The following is a 23126-nucleotide window of genomic DNA, read 5'->3' on the forward strand; positions in this document are numbered from 1 at the left end:
GCTTCGAGGGTGACTCTTGATGTGGAAGGCCACACTCTTGATGTGGAAGGTCACAGGAAGGCCATAAAGATCATCAAGGACATCAACCACCCGAGCCACTGCCTGTTCACCCCGCTATCATCCAGAAGGCGAGGTCAGTACAGGTGCATCAAAGCTGGGACCGAGAGACTGAAAAACAGCTTCTATCTCAAGGCCATCAGACTGTTAAACAGCCACCACTAACACTGAGTGGCTGCTGCCAACACACTGACACTGACTCAACTCCAGCCACTTTAATAATGGGAATTGATGGGAAATGATGTAAATATATCACTAGCCACTTTAAACAATGCTACCTTATATAAATGTTACTTACCCTACATTATTCATCTCATATGCATATGTATATACTGTACTCTATATCATCGACGGTATCCTTATGTAATACATGTATCACTAGCCACTTTATACTATACTATGCCACTTTGTTTACATACTCATCTCATTTGTACATACTGTACCCGATACCATCTACTGTATCTTGCCTATGCTGCTCTGTACCATCACTCATTCATATATCCTTATGTACATATTCTTTATCCCCTTACACTGTGTACAAGACAGTAGTTTTTGGAATTGTTAGTTAGATTACTTGTTATTACTGCATTGTCGGAACTAGAAGCACAAGCATTTCGCTACACTCGCATTAACATCTGCTAACCATGTGTATGTGACAAATAAAATTTTATTTTATTTGATTTGATTTGATGTGTGCAGAGTGTCCCTGGTTCGCGCCCAGGTCGGGGCGAGGGGACGGACTTAAGTCTATACTGTTACACATGCCCTGATAAGATTGGGGAAAACACACCCATCTCTGTCGATATTTCATCATGTCAACTGTCTATTTGGGGCTACTGTTTGTTTTGGACAGGACCATAGTAACACTGTCAAAAGCAGGATGTGATGCTGAGGAAATTCCGAAGTTTCATTTCCAGTCAGAACTGTTTCTATTAGTCAGGAATGGCATCTGGCATCTCAGCTGGCTTTCACCACCAACAAAACATTACTGGTAATATGTCCATATGAATTATGTTTGGTTTTAGTGTTTTTTTCCAAACTTTGGGCAAATGTCTCATGTGGTTTTCAAGCTTTTGGGAGGGTTTCAAGCTGCTGAATCTGGCAGGTAAATGCATCCAGGAGCTAAAAAAATGTGTAGTTTAAGTATCACTTTCACTAGCTAAGGGGGGGGGGGGGGGGAGTTGAGATTGAGTCAGATTGAGATTGACTTCATAATTTAAACCTAACCTAACTTTAGCTCTTGAGAACCCAAGGCCATCCAGCCATTGGTTCTCATTTGGGGGGGGGGGGGGGGGGGGGGGGGGGGGGGGGTTGAGATTGAGTCAGATTGAGATTGACTTCATAATTTAAACCTAACCTAACTTTAGCTCTTGAGAACCCAAGGCCATCCAGCCATTGGTTCTCATTTGAACAATAACAGCGGGTCAATGTTTTGTGTAACTGTTAATAATCACAATACAGTTTAGGAAACCTCAGGAATTCTATTTTCATATCACCCCAAAATGATTTTACAAATACAAAAAATACACAGATTTCAAGAGATGTGTTTTGCATTGCACTTCCTGAACTAATGGAAACTCAGGAGGGAACAACAAAAAAACTTTGGCTTGAAGCTGTTACACAGAACACCTCAGTGGAGATCTGTGGTAAAATAGTAAATTTATCTTTTGTATTTGTAAAGTTATTTATGGATAAGTTGAGTATTCAAGGTTTCCAAAACCATATTGCAATCAGGGATAAAATTATTTCTAGATAGAGGGTTTCATACTAGACTAAATAACTTCAGCTAATAAAAAGGGACATGGAATGACTCCAATTGTTACGAGTGTGCTGAGAGTCATTAAGCAAGTTCAATGAATGAGTGATTTAATAAATAAAAGGAACAATGACCACGCAACACACAGACATGAAAACAGAGTCAATAACACCTGGGGAAAGAACCAAGGGGAGTGACAGATGTAGGGAAGATAATCAAGGAGGTGATGGAGTCCAGGTGAATGTCATGAGGCGCAGGTGCGCGAGACGATAGTGACAGATGTGCGGGATACATTAGAGTGTCTAGTTTGAAAAACAGACACCTCACAAGTCCTCAACTGGCAGCTTCATTAAATAGTACCCGCAAAAACACCAGTCTCAACTTCAACAGTGAAGAGGCGACTCCGGGATGCTGGCCTTCTAGGCAGAGTACCTCCATCCAGTGTCTGTGTTCTGCACATCTTCATCTTTTCTTTTTATTGGCCAGTCTGAGAATATGGCTTCTTCTCTGCAACTTTGCAAAAAATGTAAAATTGGAGTCATGAGAAGGGCAAACCTAGCCTATGACCTGACTCATCACCTTATATATTACTGCCCCCTTGTTATGACAAGTTCAGGGAGTGAGTGTTTTAATAAATAAAACAATGAACACTTAACACACCAACATGAAAACAGAGTCAATAACACCTGAGGAAAGAACCAAGGGGAGTGACAGATACAGGGAAGATAATCAAGGAGGTGATGGAGTCCAGGTGAGTGTCATGAGGCGCAGGTGCGCGAGACAATGGTGACAGGTGTGCGGGACACTCAGCAGCCTGATGACCTAGAGGCCAGAGAGGGAGTATATGTGACACCAATGTAAAATTGGAGTCATGAGAAGGGCTAAACTATGACCTGACCCATCACCTTATATATTACTGCCCCCCAGTTGTGACATCCCAAAAAACACACAAAAACTCTACAACCCATATTTCTTCTAGCCTCCCACAAATGCTTTATCTTCTTAACACTAAAACTGAACCTAAATCATATAAAAATGAAATATATATATTTTCATACAACTTAAACTAAATAGAAACTAATACGGATGTACAAAACAAACAGAAATTAAAACAAATATAGAAACACATAACCTTACTGTGCTGTCTCCATACTGACATGTCATTATGCAACCGACATGACGTCATCATGATGGCACTGGCCATAAAAGTTTAAAACTAGTTAAAAACATATTTGTTTTGTTTTTTTTGTTCCCTTTCAAAATTGGATAATTTGGTAACACTACACGAAGGTACTGTTTTAAGTACAGGTATTTGCCAAAATAAAGGAATCACTTGAGTAAAGGAGGGATACAAAGTATTTTGAAAGCAGGTGCTTCCACACAGGTGGGGTTCCTGAGTTAATTAAGCAGTTAACGTCCCATCATGCTTAGGGTCATGTATAAAAATGCTGGGCAGGTCATTATTTTGGCTATCATGGCTTTGCCCCGCAGGATGACAATGCCCCCGTCCACAGGGAAGGGGTGGTCACTGATCTGGTTGGCTGAGCATGAAAATGATGTAAACCATATGCCATGGCTATTTCAGTGACTAGATCTCAACCCAATTGAACACCTATGGGAGATTCTGGAGCAGCGCCTGAGACAGTGTTTTACACCAAAATACAATGATATGCAATTGAGGACTAAAGCTAAATAGGTCAGTACAGTAAAGCATTAAAATCTATAATTTGTTTTCTGATGTGTTGTTGCTGACTAGAAGAGGCAGTGTTAGGGGCTTCCCGGGTGGCTCAGTGGTTAAAGGTGCTGTACTACAGCGCCAGCTGTGCCACCAGAGACTCTGGGCGCCCAGGCTCTGTCGTAATCGGCCGCGACCGGGAGGTCCGTGGGGCGACGCACATTTGGCCTAGCGTCGTCCGGGTTAGGGAGGGGTTGGCCGGTAGTGATATCCTTGTCTCATCGCGCACCAGCGACTCCTGTGGCGGACCGGGCTCAGGGTTGCCAGGTGCACGGTGTTTCCTCCGACACATTGGTGCGGCTGGCTTCCGGGTTGGATGCGCGCTGTGTTAAGAAGCAGTGATTGGGTTGTGTATCGGAGGACGCATGACTTTCAGCCTTCGTCTCTCCCAAGCCAGTGCGGGAGTTGTAGCGATGAGACAAAATAGTAGCTACTAAACAATTACCACGAAATTGGGGATTGATACCAATCCCTAATTAATACCACGAAAATGGATACCACGAAAAATAAAAAAAGAGGCAGTGTCAGTTAGCCATTCTCAAGACGCCAGACATGGATTATATCCAGAAACTGGTAGGCCTCACGAGATGCTAAGAGGCCTATGTACTTTAAACTGTCCATATATTTTTTGTTGTTGTTGCAGTATGCCCCTAATGTCTTCTTTGTGAGGCATTGGAAAACCTCCCTGGTCTTTGTTAATCTTTGTTTGAAATTCACTGCTTGACTAAGAGACCTTACAGATAATTGTATGTGTATGGTCCAGAGATTAAGTAGTCAAAAATCATGTTAAACAGTGCTATTGCACACAGAGTGAGTCCATGGAACTTATGTGACTTGTTAAGCACAGTTTTACTCCTGAACACATTTAGGCTTGCCATAACAAATGGATTGAATTCTTATTGACTCAAGATTTCTGATTTCTGATTTAAATTTTTATTCATTTGTAAACGTTTCTAAAACCAAAATTCCACTTTGACATTATGGGGTAATGTGTCTAGGCCAGTGAGACAACATCTCAATTAAAACATTTTAAATTCAGGCTGTAACACAACAACATGTGGAAAAAGTCACTGGATGTGGATACTTTCTGAAGGTACTGTACATGTCGACAGCAGAGGAAACACGCCCCAATCCACATCGACGGGGCCGCAGTGGAGAAGGTGAAAAGCTTCAAGTTCCCCGGCTTGGCCCCTAAGACCCACACAAACTTTTACAGATGCACCATTGAGAGCATCCTGTTGGGCTGTATCACTCCCTGGTACGGCAACTGCACCACCCGCAGAGCTCTCCAGAGGGTGCTATGGTCTGCCCAATGCATCACCCAATGCATCACCGGGGGGGGACACAATGCCTGCCCTCCAGGACACCTAGAGTACCCGATGTCAGGACACCTAGAGCACCCGATGTCAAAGGTCATCAACCACCCGAGCCACAGCCTGTTCACCTTGCTATCATCCAGAAGGCAAGGTCAGTACAGGTGCATCAAAGCTGGGACCGAGAGACTGAAAAACAGCTTCTATCTCAAGGCCATCACACTGTTAAATAGCCATCACTTGCCAGCCTCCATGCAGTACCCTTCCCTGAAATTAGTCATTGTCACTTGCCGGCTACCACTCGGTTACTCAACCCTACACCTTAGAGGCTGCTAACCTATGCACATAGACATGGAATCACTGATTACTTTAATAATGGAACACTGGTCACTTTAATAACGTTGAAATACTGTTTTACTAATTTCATATGTACAGTATATATTGCATTATTAATGCCATCTCATTCAACTATTGCTGTATATATACTATTCTATCCTACGTATTCTACAGATACCCTAAATATTCTATCCACATACCGTCCATAACATCTATACATCCCATCATATATATATATATATACACAGTATATATATATATATATATATATATATATATATATATATATATATATATATACTTCAGTCTCTGACATTGCTTGTAAAATTTATATATTTCTTAATTCCATTCTTTTACTTTTAGATCTGTGTGTATTGTTGTAAATTGTTAGATATTACTGCACTGCTGGAGCTAAGAGCACAAGCATAGATACTAATGGTAATGGAAATCAATAATCAATGAACAGCAGCATAGGTGTGAGGGGGAGCAGTAATTGTGTAACCCGTAAGATAAAGGTGCCAACTGTAAGATGTGGACATGCAAATTGCCTGTAATGTCTATGTCTATTAAATACCTGTATTCTACCCTATTATAGTAGTCTATAATGAATCATATCATAAGGATTCATTCTCTCATATTAGGTGAGAGGCAAACTTTTGGAACCTCAACCATCATGACAATTACGACATTAAAAGCAGAAAAACAAACTGCTCCCCCATTAGTCTTATTAATACAGACACGTCACATTTTGATGCCTTGTTTTTTTAAGCTGTAGGCCTAGTTACACAATTGAGGAGTATCCTCCTTATTGCCCAAGGCTTCAGAGCACGTCCTCTAATTCATCTTGTCATGACCTGGAAATTTCTCATCTTGTGTTCCCGGGCATACACTTCTGATCGTAATAGCTTGGGAGGACGAAGTTAGGGAATTCCAGCTTTTGGAAAAACAGAACTCCTCCCTGGTCTGAGTGGAATATAAGAACAAGCTGCAGACCACAAACCAACACAAAACACAAGGGAGTTCAAACTGCCTGACTGACTAACTAACTAAGGAGCTAGAAGGTAAGCGATAACTCTCTTATATGAGGCAGTCTGAGTTTAAGTTTAATAAATTATCTGTAAATATGTTAGCAATTCATATAGTGGCCTATGCTCTCTCTCACCCTCGTGTTTCCTTCAGTTTGTCGCATCTGCAAGTATGAAGCTGCTTCTAGCTGGACTTGTTCTGACCCTCATTGTAGGAGCTCAAGCTCAGTGGTACCGCTTCCCTGGTGAAGCTGCTCAAGGTCCGTTTATACACTTTAATCATTGTTTCTTCATTGTTGACAGAAATAGATACAGAAACCAGTAGCAACAAATCTATCAAGAGCGACATGTACTGTATTTGAGGACTCCTTTAAAGTCATTGTTATTTCTTGAGGCTAGTGGTTTGAAAAGTTGTAAAGTTCATTGAAAGTGTCAAACTCAACATCTGTGTCCTCCTGACCCTGCAGGTGCTAAAGACATGTGGCGTGCATATGGCGACATGAAGGACGCCAACTGGAAAAACTCAGACAAGTACTTTCACGCTCGGGGCAACTATGATGCTGCCAGGAGAGGACCAGGGGGCAGGTGGGCAGCAACAGTCATCAGGTGGGTGATTCTCAAATATCTGTGTGATGCTTATAATGTGGTTCAGTTGGTCATCAAATTATCTCATAAAAACATTCCCCTTTCTCTAATTAGATCTTTATGCCACTTTTTGTAAAAAAAATAAAAAATGTCTGGTCAGAAAGACAATTTTACCATGATTGGTTTACTGTGGTTGGCGAGTTACTTATGTAATATTTCTCCTCTCTCAGTAATGGCCGGGAGATGATTCAGGGTTCCAATGGTCGAGGACACGAGGACTCAGCAGCTGACCAGAAGGCTAACCACTGGGGACGTAATGGAGGGGACCCCAACCGATTCAGACCCCAAGGACTCCCCAAGAACTACTGAACCTACAAAAAGGAGGTTACTAGCCAAACTGAAGGACCAAATTCCAAACAAACATATTGCACTTAATTACTGCTTTTGGTAAAAATGTCATATTCTCAAAAATGATTTCTGCTAATAGACAGGTACATGGTACTGAAACATAGTATACAATGTATTTCAAAAGTGTTGCAAAAATAAAGTGATTACACAACCAGAGACCGAATGTCTTTCTGTATTCAGTATGATATGACTGGGAAGGTTGGAAAGAAATGTTGAAATCCTGAAATGTACACTCAAATGATCTGGTGTTGACATTTTCCCAGTCTTCAACTGGCAACCGGTCAGCCCTTTACAACTAGAAAGAGGAACTTTTGGACAGTGGGGTAGCCGTACATAGTATATGTTTTTCATAGGGTAGACATAGAAGAAGCTGAGAAAAACATAGGATACGTAGAAGAAGCTGAGAAAAACATAGGAGACAAGAGGCTAAGATTAATGCAGATGACGAGGTGATGTGAACTTTGAGGGTGCAACAACGATTATTTTTCTCTGCCCATCCCTAGCTCCCTCTCTCCAACACAACACACACTGTGTCCTCCCCTTCTCACTTACAACCAATAGATGCTGGTTTAACTGACCACCGATCCACCAAGCCAATTTGTTTAGTGTAACGATATAGCAGGGAATCCTGTTATTAGTGGTGCAGGGGAAGTAAGGAGGCCTGCAGGTACCATATAGGCTTGAACAGCTGGTCCAGGAGGATAAAAAGTGGTAGGTCAGTTCATGATAAATTACAATTATAATATTGGTATCTGCCATGTCCATGTCAGTGTATTTGTTAATCATTGAGGGTCACTGATGAAATCTTTGTGAAAATAGAGACATGCTCTGGAACAAAGCTGGTGCCAGGCTATCCTTGTTGTGACATCACAAGAGAAGCATGGGGAGAGAGGCCAAAGAGGAGAGGATGGATGCCCCTGCTGTTAATCAATGGAACATGACAGTTTGAATGAGGATTCAATTCAACATACTATGCAACTCTATTGAGACCGGAGGTGAGACCAGTAGGCTATGTATAAGTTGACACAGATAGATAACATGCATAAAATTAGCATACAGCTAGGCTTTTGAACATAACCACTCATTATTACAGAATGCAGAATTACAGGCGTACTGTAAAATATGCACAGACATACAATGTTTTGATGAGCCTGACCACACCTCCACACAAGCAACCAATGAGAGTATGGTTCAAAGTACTGTACCAGCTTCTTGGAACAGACTTTGAACAGAGTGAGTGAGTGAGTGAGTGAGTGAGTGAGTGAGTGAGTGAGTGAGTCAGACCGACAGACAGACAGAGAGAGAAAGAAAAAGAGAGACAGAGAGAGACAGAGACAGAGAGATGAGCTAAGAAATTGTAACACAGAGGAATTGTAACTCAGGTATTTGAGTGATTTTGCTTTCCTAGATTTTCTCTTTTTTGGCACTCTTAATTTGAAAATATGAACTTTAGGGCTCAAAGTGAGGTCAATAGCAATAGATTTTGCAATTTCAAATATCATAGATTTTGCTATATCATTATTAACTTTACCTGAGATGTGAAATGGGTAGCAACAGGGTTCTGCTTCACCAAGTGGAAATAAGTAGCCTCAGCAGTTGCACTCAGCATCGATGTGATGAGCCCTGAAATGCAGCAAGGAAAACATAAGCATCATGTATTGAATACCCGATCTGTGTATACATTTATGTGGAAGGTTAACCGGGTGAGCAATGATGTGTAGTTAACGGGGGTGAATTATGTTAAGTCAGGTTTACCTGACAATCATAACACTCAAATCTGAATGTGCAAGGCAGGTAGGTGGTGGAATGGGCTTAGTGCTACGTGGAAGTATTTATTCATGATGTATTAACAAACTAGATGTGGTAAGTCTCTCCATTACCACATGTAATCCATTCCTGGCAATGAAAAATACATGAGCTCATACTGTACATATAAATGAAAAGCAGACATTGAGTAGACAGACCACTCCTGTGCCTTCTCTTAGGTACTATTCTATGACCAAGGTCCCCCCCTCCCCACACACCCACACCCACACGCACGCACACACACACACACACACACACACACACACACACACACACACACACACACACACACACACACACACACACACACACACACACACAGTAGATCCTTTTATAAAGACAACAAAGCAAAATATTCGGTCAAAGATATATTGTTACATGCCTGCAAAGAGAGAAGGAGTGCTGTGAGCTGACAGAATATACCTCAAACAGAAAAACACCCATATTTCTAATCACAGTATTGGATGTCCCATCTCCCTCTCTCTTTCTCTGCTTTCTCTTGCTCCATTCAAATACAATGCACACACACAAATCAGGAGAGATCTGGGAGGAGTAGGAGTAGAGGAAATAGAAGAGTTTGGGATAGAATTAGGGTTGAGAGAGGAGTGGAGGGGAAGGATTGATGTGATTGGTCCAGAAGGAGGGTGGCTGTACAGTCATATTCTTCTGAAAGCATGGCTCAATGAATGAACACTCTTCATTTCAGGTAGCCAGCCAACACAACATTGAGGTAAATGCTATTATGCCCAGGGATAAGCCAGGTACTTTCCACGCACAGATGTTTCTCAAAGCTTTAACTGAGTGTCAGACTACTGTTCTGATATGGATTTGTACTCTGTTCTTTTCCAGTTCTCCTCCACAGCTGACTGAAACTGACAGTTGAACATTGGCTGGTTGACTGAGGTATTATCCATCCATCTTCCACTAATCCATTGTTTTCCTTGCAGATCACGTTTACAGATACACAGACAGAGAAACTGCCAAGGTAACTGTGTCTCAGATAGATGGCTGACAAGCAGATCAGGTAAGTGCGGATAAGGATATTGATGGAAACAGATGAATCTGAGAATATTTTATCACATTTTTTAATTAATGTTCCATTTTGATTCTTGAAGTAATCCTCCACCATTTTCCAGCTCTCTCATTCTTGTTTTTAACTTTTTTTTATTGATTGGTTATTGTCACCTTTTTGAACCCTTCTCACTCTTCTCTCTTTCTCTCCCTCTCAGTTTACCTGCCAAATTGATCAACGGGGGAATTGCTGGACTGATTGGTGTGACATGTGTATTTCCTATTGACCTAGCCAAGACCCGTCTCCAGAACCAGCAAAATGGTTCCCGTCTCTATACCAGCATGTATGTACAATGTTGTTCAACACACTCTTTTAACCAGTCAAAAAAAGTAAAAAATCTAAAACAAACTTGCAGTTTGCTTGTAGTATCTGCTTACCTCTGGTTGATTCTCTGAGTCCTTTGCACAGTAATCCTTTGTGTTCACAACACAGGTCAGATTGCCTTATCAAGACCATCCAATCAGAGGGGTACTTTGGCATGTACAGAGGTAGGACAAAATTGTGTGTGTGTGTGTGCATGCGTGTGTGTGTGCGTGTGTGCACACAGGTTTGAGCATGTTCTTTGTTTATGATTCTGTGTATCTCTATTTCTTTAACCATTAGGTGCTGCTGTGAACCTGACTCTGGTCACTCCAGAGAAGGCCATCAAACTAGCTGCCAATGACTTCTTTAGACAGCACCTGTCCAAGGATGGGTGAGTAGTGCTCAGAGGCGTCTTTCAAACACCTACCTGTCAAATACAATCCTACACCAGTCGTAACTGACTGGTACACCAACCTCTTTCCCACTCTGATCTCTTTGAATAGATGTACTTGAAAGATGTATTATATACTATATCAGCTTTAACTAACTTCTTGTTTGGATTTGATATACACATCACAAATAGGATTGTAATAATATCTTCACTATGTGCTGGGATCTAGTGGTAATACGTAGAAGTATAAATATTTTGTAAACACACATCATGGTTGATAAGACCAATCCCACAGGCCCCTGCAGCATTATCCGCATGACATACCTGGGCTATCTTTAGCATCCCTCAACATTTCCATGGGGACCAACAACATGGCTGATAAATTATTGAGTGACCTGCGCTAGTGAACTGGTGAATTATTAACATGTTTCTAAGACTGTGTGAGTGCTTGTGTGTGTGCATGTATGTATGTATGTATTTGTGTGTGTGTGTGTGTGTGTCTTTATGTATGTTTCTTTATGTGTATGTTATGTTTGGTATGTTTATTGTATTATGCATGTTTATGGTCATGGCCTATGTGTATAGAAACAGAGAGTTTTATGTTGTATGCCTTTTGTTTAATGTATGGAAATCACTTGAGATAACACCAGAACATCCAGGGAAATGAGCAAAGTCATTGAACCAAAATAATTATGACATTTGTTCTCTCTCTCAGTCAGAAGCTTAGCCTGCTGAGGGAGATGCTGGCGGGTTGTGGTGCTGGTACATGTCAGGTAAGATCAGTTTGGGTATCAGCCTCAGACAGCTTTCTACTACCATCTTGTGGCTCAACAGTAATTATGCACAATAGTTGTGTGTCTGCCTGGGTATTTGAACTCTTCTGAAACACAGTCACACTGTCTCTCCATCTCTCTGTCTCTCCATCTCTCCGTGTCTCCATCTCTGTCTCTCCATCTCTCTGTGTCTCCATCTCTTTGTCTCTCCATCTCTCTCTCTCCATCTCTATGTCTCTCCATCTCTCTGTCTCTCCATCTCTTTGTCTCTCCATCTCTCTGTCTCTCCATCTCTCTGTGTCTCCATCTCTCTGTCTCTCCATCTCTTTGTCTCTCCATCTCTTTGTCTCTCCATCTCTCCATCTCTCTGTGTCTCCATCTCTCTGTCTCTCCATCTCTTTGTCTCTCCATCTCTTTGTCTCTCCATCTCTTTGTCTCTCCATCTCTGTCTCTCCATCTCTCTGTCTCTCCATCTCTCTGTCTCTCCATCTCTCTGTGTCTCCATCTCTCTGTCTCTCCATCTCTCTGTGTCTCCATCTCTTTGTCTCTCCATCTCTTGGTGCAGGTCATCATCACCACTCCCATGGAGATGCTAAAGATTCAGTTACAGGATGCAGGGCGGATAGGTGAGAGATGGGTAGAAGAAGGAGAGAGGAGGTTGTATGTTCCCCTGTTCCCAGTCACTGTTTCATGACTAACCAATATATTGTCAGCCAAACAGACACAAACAGATCACAGAGATCTGATCAGTTAGAACCCGTAACAACCACCATTGTTTTTGTATCAATGTAAAATAGTTACTCTCCCCACATACTCCCCACATTAAATTTTGTTTGACAACTACTCCTGAGGCATTCCTGCTTCTCTGTCCCTGGTTAACGATGTCACAGTGATGATATTGATGATGTTTTGTGTGTTATGACAGAGGATCAGAGGAAGCTGATGTCCCAGGCTGCAGTTGGGGACCCTGGGGTCCCAGTGGAGTTGAGGTCCCATACAGCAATGCAGCTCACCCGGGAGACGGTAAGAACATCTCTGTACAGCAATGCAGCTTACAAGTGCATGGTAAGGACAGTTGTGTGTGTGTATACATGTATGAGTGTGTATACAGTTGTGTGGTTTTTCCATGCATCGGCAAGACAGAACAGCTGCCTCCGGTAAGACAAGGGGTGGAGGTCTGTGTCTATTTGTCAATAACAGCAGGTGCGCAAATTCAAATATTAAGGAAGTCTCGAGGTTTTGCTTGCCTGAGGTACAGTATCTCTTGATAAGCTGTAGAGTACACTATTTACCAAGAGAGTGTTCATCTATATTTTTCGTAGCTGTCTATTTTCCACCACAAACCAATGCTGGCACTAAGACCGCACTCAACGAGCTCTATAAAGCTATAAGCAAACAAGAAAATGCTCATCCAGAGGCGGTGCCCCTAGTGGCCAAGGACTTTAATATAGAAAAACTCAAATCTGTTTTACCTGTTACATGTGCAAGAAGAGAGGAAAAAGACTCTAGACTACCTTTACTCCAAACACAAAAATGCGTACAAAGCTCTCCCTCGCCCTCCATTTGGCAAATCTGACCATAATTTCCCCTCCTGATTCCTGCTTACAAACAAAAACTAAAGCAGGAAGTACCAGTGACTCACTCAATATGGAGGTAGTCAGATTACGCAAATTAGAGGTCGACCGATTGTGATTTATCAACACCGATGCCGATTATTGGAGGACCAAAAAAAGCCGATACCGATCAATCGGCCGATTTAAAAAAATATGTATTTGTGATAATGACAATTACAACAATACTGAATGAACACTTATTTTAACTTAATATAATACATCAATAAAATCAATTTAGCCTCAAATAAAATGAAACATGTTCAATTTGGTTTAAATAATGCAAAAACAAAGTGTTGGAGAAGAAAGTAAAAGTGCAATATGTGCCATGTAAAAAGCTAATGTTTAAGTTCCTTGCTCAGAACATGAGAACATATGAAATCTGGTGGTTCCTTTTAACAGGAGTCTTCAATATTCACAGGTAAGAAGTTTAAGGTTGTAGTTATTATAGGAATTATAGGACAATTTCTCTCTATACGATTTGTATTTCATATACCTTTGACTATTGGATGTTCTTATAGGCACTTTAGTATTGCCAGTGTAACAGTATAGCTTCCGTCCCTCTTCTCGTTCCTACCTGGGCTCGAACCAAGAACACATCGACAACAGCCACCCTTGAAGCAGCGTTACCCATCGCACCACAAAAGCTGGTATGGGTAGTCAACAACACATCTGCCACGCTGATCCTTAACACGGGGGCCCCTTAGGGGTGCGTGCTTAGTCCCCTCCTGTACTACCTGCTCACCCATGACTGCGTGGCCAAGCACGACTCCAACACCATCATTAAGTTTGCAGACGACACAGCGGTGGTAGGCCTGATCACCGACAACGATGAGACAGCCTATAGGGAGGAGGTCAGAGATCTGGAAGTGTGGTGCCAGGACAACAAGCTCTCCCTCAATGTGATCAAGACAAAGGAGATTATCGTGGACTACAGGAAAAGGAGGGCCGAGCACGTACCCATTCTCATCGACGGGGCTGTACTGGAGCAGGTTGTGAACTTCAAGTTCCATGGTGTCCACATCACCAACACACTATCATGGTCCACACACACCAAGACAGTCATGAGGAGAGCAGGACAATGCCTATTCCCCTAAAGATTTGGCATGGGTCCTCAGATCCTCAAAAAGTTCTACAGCTGCACCATCGAGAGCATCCTGAATGGTTGCATCACCGCCTGGTATGGCAACTGCTCGGGCTTCGATCGCAAGGGGCTACAGAGGCTAGTACGTACGGCCCAGTACATCACTGGGGTCAAGCTTCCTGCGACATATATAGGTCCTGACCTATATACCAGTCATTGTCATAGAAAGGCCCTTATTTTTCTTTAAACTACATTGTTGGTTAAGGGCTTGTAAGTAAGCATTTCACGGTAAGGTCTACCTGTTGTATTTGGCACATGTGACAAATAAAATGTGATTTGATTTGATTGTGCCTGCCGTAAGCCAATTGATACAGTATGTGTATTACAGTGATTAAGACCAGAATTCAGACCATGACACGGGGAAGTCAGGAGGGCACCTACAACGGAGTGACAGAATGCATCAGGTAACCTCTCCTTCTCACTCTAACTCTTCCACTGCTTCCCTCCTGGTTTTGACAGGCCCTTTCTGATCGATCACATCCATATTATCTGATGGTAGAACATTAAAACATCTACTGGTACTATGAAATAAACTGAGAAGGCATTTTAGACTAGAAAATTCAGTACATGTGGGATAAAAAATGTCACGATCGTCCTGATGGAAACACCAGATTTGTCGTAAACTTTCCAAATATTGAATAAACTAAATACAATAGACAAGGTGGGATCTTTTTGTCTGTAAAATGAATTATGCGAGAGATGGTGGCGGAAAGGCTTTTAAGTGCAAATATTGATTTAATAAAGTCATCTTGCAGTCACAAGATGAAATGTGTGGTCCTCCCTCTAAAACTTTGGAAAGCATACAGTTTATTAGGCTACAGATGAAATAAACTATGATGAACTTCACAGCATGGTGAAATTGCAAAGTGATGAGCTTGATGCTCCTTTCCCAAAAATATTGAGGGTCTTATTCTGGTGACAAAATTAACAACAAGTGCTTGGCTGCCATTTCACGATTAAAAAGAATCTCGCTCTCATGTCCATGAACTCATTCTGATTTGTTGTGGCCCCCACAATCATTTAAGTTGCCCATCCCTGATGTAGGCTATACCCGCACTGTATCTACGAGCTGTCGGCTAGAGTGCATGTACCAACAACAGAGTGGGCACATCCGCTATATTAACTCAATATTTTTTGTAACAAAACCATCAGTTGAAAATGTAATGGAAACCCTCCCTCCCTGAAGAAGGCCATGCTGCCGAAATGCGTCAAATTGGATGGAAACCTCGCTATAGATTAAGATTTGAGATGTATATTAAAAAGGTTTTGTGGCAAAACGCTATATATCCATTTTTTAGCTGGAATGGAATGTTTGTATCCTGCAGATTTGACATATTGACGTATTACTTTATTGATAATTTTGTAAATATGTATTTTAAAAAAAAATGATGTCACCAACAGACATATCAGTAGATTGGAATTTTAATGATATCTAGTTTATGTACACCAGTGGAGACTGCTGAGGGGTGGACAGCTCAAAATAATGGCTGGAATGGAGTAAATGGAATGGTACCAAACATGTTGTTCCCAGTGTTCCTCAACTAACCTCACTACTCACTGGACCCTTATGATCACTCGGCTAAGCATGCCTCTCCTTAATGTCAATATGCCTTGTCCATTGCTGTTCTGGTTAGTGTTTATTGTCTTATTTCACTGAGAGCCTCTAGCCTCTAGAGCCTCTAGCCCTGCTCATTATACCTTATCCAACCTTTCAGTTCCACCACCCACACATGCGATGACATCACCTGGTTTCAATGATGTTTATAGAGACAATATCTCTCTCATCATCACTCAATGCCTAGGTTTACCTCCACTGTATTCACATCCTACCATACCTTTGTCTGTACATTATACCTTCAAGCTATTTCATCGCCTCCAGAAACCTGCTCCTTTTACTCTCTGTTCTGGACGTCCTAGACGACCAATTATCATAGCTTTTAGCCGTACCCTTATCCTACTCCTCCTCTGTTCCTCTGGTGATGTAGAGGTGAATCCAAGCCCTGCAGTGCCTAGCTCCACTCCTATTCCCCAGGCGCTCTCTTTTGATGACTTCTGTAACCGTAATAGCCTTGATTTCATGCATGTTGACATTAGAAGCCTCCTCCCTAAGTTTGTTTTATTCACTGCTTTAGCACACTCTGCCAACCCGGATGTCCTAGCCATGTCTGAATCCTGGCTTAGGAAGACCACCAAAAACTCTGAAATCTCCACCCCTAACTACAACATTTTCAGACAAGATAGAACGGCCAAAGGGGGCGCTGTTGCAATCTACTGCAGAGATAGCCTGCAGAGTTCTGTCCTACTATCCAGGTCTATACCCAAACAATTTGAACTTCTACTTTTAAAAATCCATCTCTCTAAAAACAAGTCTCTCACCGTTGCCGCCCGCTATAGACCTCCCTCTGCCCCCAGCTGTGCTCCGGACACCATATGTGAACTGATTGCCCCCCATCTATCTTCAGAGCTTGTGCTGCTAGGTGACCTAAACTGGGACATGCTTAACACCCCAGCCATCCTACAATCTAAGCTTGATGCCCTCAATCTCACACAAATTATCAATGAACCTACCAGGTACCACACCAAAGCCGTAAACATGGGGACCCTCATCACTCTCAAACAACGACCTCCACTCATCACTGTCAAACGCTCCCTGAAACACTTCAGCGAGCAGGCCTATCTAATCGACCTGGCACGGGTATCCTGGAAGGATATTGACCTCATCCCGTCAGTAGAGGATGCCTGGTTATTAAAAAAAAGCATTCCTCACCATCTTAAATAAGCATGCCCCATTCAAGAAATGTAGAACCAGGAACAGATATAGCCCTTGGTTCTCTTCAGACCTGACTGCCCTTAATCAACACAAAAACATCCTATGGCGTTCTGCATTAGCATCGAACAGCCCCCGTGATATGCAACTTTTCAGGGAAGTTAGAAACCAATATACACAGGCAGTTAGAAAAGCCAAGGCTAGCTTTTTCAAGCAGAAATTTGCTTCCTGCAACACAAACTCAAAAAAGTTCTGGGACACTGTAAAGTCCATGGAGAATAAGAACACCTCCTCCCAGCTGCCCACTGCACTGAGGATAGGAAACTCTGTCACCACCGAAAAATCCACTATAATTGAGAATTTCAATAAGCATTTTTCTACGGCTGGCCATGCTTTCCACCTGGCTATCCCTACCCCGGTCAACAGCACTGCACCCCCAACAGTAACTTGCCCAAGCCTTCCCCATTTCTCCTTCTCCCAAATCCAATCAGCTGATGTTCTGAAAGAGCTGCAAAATCTGGACCCCTACAAATCAGCCGGGCTAGACAATCTGGACCCTTTCTTTCTAAAACTATCTGCCGAAATTGTTGCAACCCTTATTACTAGCCTGTTCAACCTCTCTTTCGTGTCGTCTTATATTCCCAAAGATTGGAAAGCAGCTGCGGTCATCCTCCTCTTCAAAGGGGGGGGGGGGACACTCTTGACCCAAACTGCTACAGACCTATATCTATCCTACCCTGCCATGCTAAGGTCTTCGAAAGCCAAGTCAACAAACAGATTACCGACCATTTCGAATCCCACCGCACCTTCTCCGCTATGCAATCTGGTTTCAGAGCTGGTCATGGGTGCACCTCAGCCATGCTCAAGGTCCTAAACGATATCTTAACCGAAATCGATAAGAAACAATACTGTGCAGCCGTATTCATTGACCTGGCCAAGGCTTTTGACTCTGTCAATCACCACATCGTCATCGGCAGACTCGATAGCCTTGGTTTCTCAAATGATTGCCTCGCCTGGTTCACCAACTACTTCTCTGATAGAGTTCAGTGTGTCAAATTGGAGGGCCTGTTGTCCGGGCCTCTGGCAGTCTCTATGGGGGTGCCACAGGGTTCAATTCTTGGGCCGACTCTCTTTTCTGTATACATCAATGATGTCGCTCTTGCTACTGGTGAGTCTCTGATCCACCTCTACGCAGACGACACCATTCTGTATACTTCGGGCCCTTCTTTGGACTCTGTGTTAACAACCCTCCAGACGAGATTTAATGCCATACAACTCTCCTTCCGTGGGCTCCAACTGCTCTTAAATACAAGTAAAACTAAATGCATGCTCTTCAACCGATTGCTGCCTGCACCTGCCCGCCCGTCCAGCATCACTACTCTGGACGGTTCTGACTTAGAATATGTGGACAACTACAAATACCTAGGTGTCGGGTTAGACTGTAAACTCTCCTTCCAGACTCACATCAAACTTCTCCAATCCAAAGTTAAATCTAGAATTGGCTTCCTATTTCACAACAAAGCATCCTTCACTCATGCTGCCAAATGTACCCTCGTAAAACTGACCATCCTACCAATCCTCTACTTCGGCGATGTCATTTACAAAATAGCCTCCAATACCCTACTCAATAAATTGGATGCAGTCTATCACAGTGCCATCCGTTTTGTCACCAAAGCCCCATATACTACCCACCAATGTGACCAGTACACTCTCGTTGGCTGGCCCTCGCTTCATACTCGTTGCCAAACCCACTGGCTCCAGGTCATCTACAAAACCCTGCAAGGTAAAGTCCCCCCTTATCTCAGCTCGCTGGCCACCATTGCAGCACCCACCTGTAGCACGCGCTCCAGCAGGTATATCTCTCTGGTCACCCCCAAAACCATTTCCTCCTTTGGCTGCCTCTCCTTCCAGTTCTCTGCTGCCAATGACTGGAACGAACTGCAAAAATCTCTGAAACTGGAAACACTTATCTCCCTCACTAGCTTTAAGCACCAGCTGTCAGAGCAGCCCACAGATTACTGTACCTGTACATAGCCCATCTATAATTTATCCCAAACAACTACCTCTTCCCTTACTGTATTTATTTATTTTGCTCCTTTGCATCCAATTATTTATATTTCTACCGTGCCAATATTTCAAACCGTGCCAATATATCCTCTAACCAACAGCTTTGAGGGATTGTCAATTTTATTCAACGGGTTACCAACATATTCAACATATTTTAATAAAAATGTCATTTTGATGACGTCTTTCTTACTATTAAATCCTTCACGAGATATATCCTGTCTTGTTTTGCACGCTTTGTACAAAATAATAAAATGCAGTACTACAGGATATTTTTTAACATAGCTCTTTATTAGCTACCTACAACTTGCATGTTCACATATCTCCAACCATGATCAACTGACCATGACCTAACCATCTGGGTGGTCTTAACCAATCATAGCACAGTATGATACGGTGGTAAAATGCATCCAATTATAATTCAGTATGTTTACACATATGAATATTACATCCCCCTTCTTTTAAAACAACAACATGTTTACATATTCTAAGCGTTTCTTTTGAAAACATGCTCTGCAGTTTGAACTCAAGGTAAGTAACCATTTATATTGCATACTACACCAACTGAATCAACATAGACTCTGAACAATGATCCAACATACTGTTACTTTTCAAACAAGGGATTCTCATCAACTCAGCGTTCACAGTAGAAATTACATCTTAACATTTCAAACAAATACAACACCAAAGCATTTCAAGTGAACTTTCAAAAACAAGTTTACCGTCAAACTCTTTTAGGGCAGCGACCCGCCTACACCCTTTGACATTTCACAGGTCTAGGACAGCTCTGGGCTTGACCTCTCTTCCTGACCTTGTGCGATATGATGCTGAGCATGCTTCTGTGTCAGTCAACAGTTCTTGTGGTGTTGCAGGTAAGTATGGTGTATGTTGTGTGTGTGTTTAGTCCATCACGCTCTCTTTCAGTGGAAAAGTTAATCTCATCGGTGTCTTGTTCTATTGTGTTCAATAGGTGATGACGATTGCGGCGGTACACCGCTCCTTCTGCGGCGCGGACATGATATGAACATTCAGTGTCAGCTGGCTGGATGACGACTGCTGGCTTCCAGAGGCCATGCTCCTGGATTCTAACTGACTCTCCGTCGATCAGTGGTGACAGTGGTCTAGCTGACCTGTCATAGTATCGCTTTTGTTGTTGTTGTCTCTGTGCACGTTTTTCATGCATTTCCTTGTAGCTGACCTCAGGTTGCAGCTGCTGGTTGGTGCTGGGAAGGATTGAGCGAAGTCTGCGGCTCATCAACAGCTGGGCTGGTGATTTGAAGTTGTCAACTGGAGTGTTGTGGTATTCAAGGAGACTGAGGTAGGGGTCTCTCTCGTCTGCTTTTGCTTTGTCCATGAGTGATTTAGCAATCTGCACAGATTTTTCAGCAAGGTCATTACTTTGAGGGTAATGTGGGCTTGTGGTGACGTGTGAACTTCCATGCTTTTGTGAAGGATTCAAACTCATTTGATTTTGTAACAGGGCCCATTGTCAGATATTAAAGTCTCTACAATACCATGCCTGGCAAAGGCTGCTTTCAGCTTGTGTATCACAGCTGCAGATGTGGTGCTGTGAAGCTTGTCGAGTTCGAAGTATCTGCTGTAGTAGTCCACTGTTACGATGTAGTCCTCGTTGTTCCAGGTGAACAGATCGGTTGCCACGACCTGCCAGGGTCAGTCTGGGATACAGTGAGGTAATATTATCTCTTTGGTGTTTGAGGGGTGTTGTTCAAGACATATGGCACATTTACCAACAATGTCCTCTATTTGTTTGCACATTCCGGGCCAATACAAAATGTCCCGTGCTCTCCGTTTGCACTTTTCCATGCACATGTGTCCGGCATGGCTCTTTGTCAAAATCTCTTCTCTGAGACTGGTAGGAATAATGATTTTCTCTCCCTTGAAAATTATTCCATTGATCTGTGATAGTTCATCACGATGGTTCCAGAATTCTGAGATGCTCTGAGGGCATTTTCTCCTCTCCTCAGGCCATCCATCCTGTATGACTTTCCTCAGCTGTGCGAGTTGTGAGTCCTTTTCTGTTTCTGCTTGGATCTCCTTCAGTTTTGTGTCACTAACTGGTAAGTTGCTGTACACAGTGTGCACTTGCATGTCCATGCCTTCACTGAGGCTGCTGTCCTTATAGGTAAGAAACTTCCTGGAGAGTGTGTCTGCGACAGGGATGTCTTTGCCTGGACGGTGAGTGATTGTGAAGTCGTATTTCCGTAGTCGAAGGATCATTCTCTATAGCCTTGGCGGGGCTTACGTCTTGTAGTGTCCTCATGATTGACTCAAGGGGTTTGTGGTCGGATTCCACAATGACTTGTCGTCCATATACGTACTGATGGAAACGTTTACATCCGAACAGAATGGCGTAGAGATACTTTTCGATTTGAGCGTAGTTGATTTCACAGTCCGTGAGAGATTTGGAAGCGTAGCCGATGGGCTTTCCTTCTTGCAGTAGCACTGCACCTAGTCCATACATCAACGTGTCCACTTGGAGTCTGAGCTCTTTGTTGGGGTCGTAGTAGGCAAGGATTGGTCCTGGTTCTCTCGTGATCAAGTCTTTCACATTCTGGAAAGCAATGTCGTGTTGCTTGTCCCAGAGAAACCCACTGGACCTCTTTAGCAGTTGACGCAGGGGTGCATTAGCATTGGAGAGGCTGGGTGCGAACTTGGCTAAGTAGTTAACCATGCCAAGCACTGTTTCCAGCTCTGCACAGTTCTTTGGTGGCTCCATTTCCTTTATGGCTAAGATCTTCTGTGGATCTGGCTTGATTCCAGTCGCTGTGAGAAGATCTCTGAAGTAGCTGACCTCTGTAGCGCCGACTGTGCTCTTCTCTGGGTTGAGCCGGACTCCTCTCTCGCGGGACCTTTGCAGCATCGCACTGAGGTTTCAGTCGTGCTCCTCTTTGGTTCGACCATAGACAAGGATGTTGTCCACAATTGCCACAACTCCGTTGAGGCCTTCGTACACTTCGTCAATCTTTCGCTGAAACTCGTCTTGGGCTGAGATAATCTCAAAGGCAGGCGACGGAACCAGTAGCGTCCAAACGGTGTGTTGAATGTTGTGAGCTTAGATGACTCTTCTGTGAGCTTGAAAGCCCAGTAGCCTGATCTAGCATCCATGACACTGAAGTAGTGTGCTCCCGCTAGCTTGTGTGTGATGCCATCTAGCGTCGGTAAAGGATAATGGGGGCGTTTGATAGCCTTGTTCAAGTTTCTTGGGTCGAGACATACTTGGAGCTTGCCTGTGCGTGGTTTCTCTACCACCACTAACGCATTTACCCAGTCAGTCGGTTCTGTAACCTTGGTGACTATGTCAGATTGCTCCATGCTCTCCAACTCTTTCTTCAGATGGGCACGGAGAGCAAGGGAAATCTTTCTCGTGGGCAGACCACAGGGGTTGCGTCTGGGTCAAGGTGAATGGTACATTCTCATGGGAATAATCCTATTCCTGTAAAAACATCAGCAAACTCCTCCAGTACATTGTCTGTCTCTACTGGTGCTGTCACTGATAAAACTAGCTTGATGAGGTCCATGTCTAAACATGCTTTAAGACCTTTTACTCTGACACCATGTCTTATTTTGCATGCTTTGTACAAAATAATATAATGCAGTACCACAGGATATTTCCTAATGTATCTCTTTATTAGCTAGCTACAACTTGCATGTTCATGTATCTCCAACCATGATCAACTGACCATGACCTAACCATCTGGGTGGTCTTAACCAATAATAGCACAGTATGATACGGCGGTAAAATGCATCCAATTATAATTCAGTATGTTTACACATATGAAAATTACATATCCCAACACAAATCTAAGGTTGCTCCCCAAGCCGGCTGCTCGTTCGTTCTATGGGTCCGACTCCGTCGTTGTCTTTTTTTTGTATCTATGGACGGACCTAGTTGTTAGTATGGAAATGGAACATTTAGTATGAACTGGCAACATTCTTATCCCTTGCTTTCTAGCTAGCTAA

The 23126-nt window shown here is 42.9% G+C and overlaps 2 protein-coding genes across 4 annotated transcripts; both read left to right on the forward strand.

Annotated features, from left to right (window-relative positions):
* The first annotated feature begins 5950 nt into the window (after positions 1-5950).
* On the forward strand, positions 5951-7371 carry LOC149983079 (serum amyloid A-5 protein-like). Of its 2 annotated transcripts, none has more exons than XM_090238794.1 (4): positions 5951-6258; positions 6377-6482; positions 6690-6828; positions 7038-7371. In XM_090238794.1, exons 2-4 carry the CDS (start codon positions 6395-6397, stop codon positions 7174-7176), a joined length of 366 nt encoding a protein of 121 aa, XP_090094920.1. In that variant the 5' UTR covers positions 5951-6258; positions 6377-6394; the 3' UTR covers positions 7177-7371. The 2 variants fall into 2 exon arrangements, with proteins under 2 accessions (XP_090094920.1, XP_090094921.1); XM_090238795.1 differs by having other exon boundaries at positions 6020-6258; positions 6340-6482.
* A 2269-nt stretch (positions 7372-9640) lies between these two features.
* On the forward strand, positions 9641-13918 carry LOC149983080 (mitochondrial glutamate carrier 1-like). 2 transcript variants are annotated; one of them, XM_090239355.1, is made up of 8 exons: positions 9641-9751; positions 9969-10045; positions 10251-10376; positions 10526-10581; positions 10697-10787; positions 11503-11560; positions 12126-12186; positions 12486-13918. In XM_090239355.1, the coding sequence occupies exons 2-8, from the start codon at positions 10026-10028 to the stop codon at positions 12719-12721; spliced, it is 648 nt and encodes a 215-aa protein (XP_090095481.1). In that variant the 5' UTR covers positions 9641-9751; positions 9969-10025; the 3' UTR covers positions 12722-13918. The 2 variants fall into 2 exon arrangements, with proteins under 2 accessions (XP_090095481.1, XP_090095482.1); XM_090239356.1 differs by having other exon boundaries at positions 9698-9782.
* The last annotated feature ends 9208 nt before the right edge of the window (positions 13919-23126 follow it).

Source organism: Oncorhynchus mykiss, chromosome 6 (genome assembly GCF_057628025.1).
Source record: "Oncorhynchus mykiss isolate SJ-2025 chromosome 6, ASM5762802v1, whole genome shotgun sequence".
In the NCBI taxonomy this organism is placed as follows: domain Eukaryota; kingdom Metazoa; phylum Chordata; class Actinopteri; order Salmoniformes; family Salmonidae; genus Oncorhynchus; species Oncorhynchus mykiss.

What these genes read in the sequence shown, in the direction of transcription:
- LOC149983079 (XM_090238794.1), top strand. Translation starts at nt 6,395, where the DNA reads ATGAAGCTGCTTCTAGCTGGACTTGTTCTGACCCTCATTGTAGGAGCT. An exon ending in CCCTGGTGAAGCTGCTCAAG is followed by an intron (nt 6,483 to 6,689) that starts GTCCGTTTATAC and finishes CTGACCCTGCAG; the next exon opens with GTGCTAAAGACATGTGGCGT. An exon ending in TGGGCAGCAACAGTCATCAG is followed by an intron (nt 6,829 to 7,037) that starts GTGGGTGATTCT and finishes CTCCTCTCTCAG; the next exon opens with TAATGGCCGGGAGATGATTC.
- LOC149983080 (XM_090239355.1), top strand. Translation starts at nt 10,026, where the DNA reads ATGGCTGACAAGCAGATCAG. An exon ending in TCCCGTCTCTATACCAGCAT is followed by an intron (nt 10,377 to 10,525) that starts GTATGTACAATG and finishes TTCACAACACAG; the next exon opens with GTCAGATTGCCTTATCAAGA. An exon ending in CAGCACCTGTCCAAGGATGG is followed by an intron (nt 10,788 to 11,502) that starts GTGAGTAGTGCT and finishes TCTCTCTCTCAG; the next exon opens with TCAGAAGCTTAGCCTGCTGA.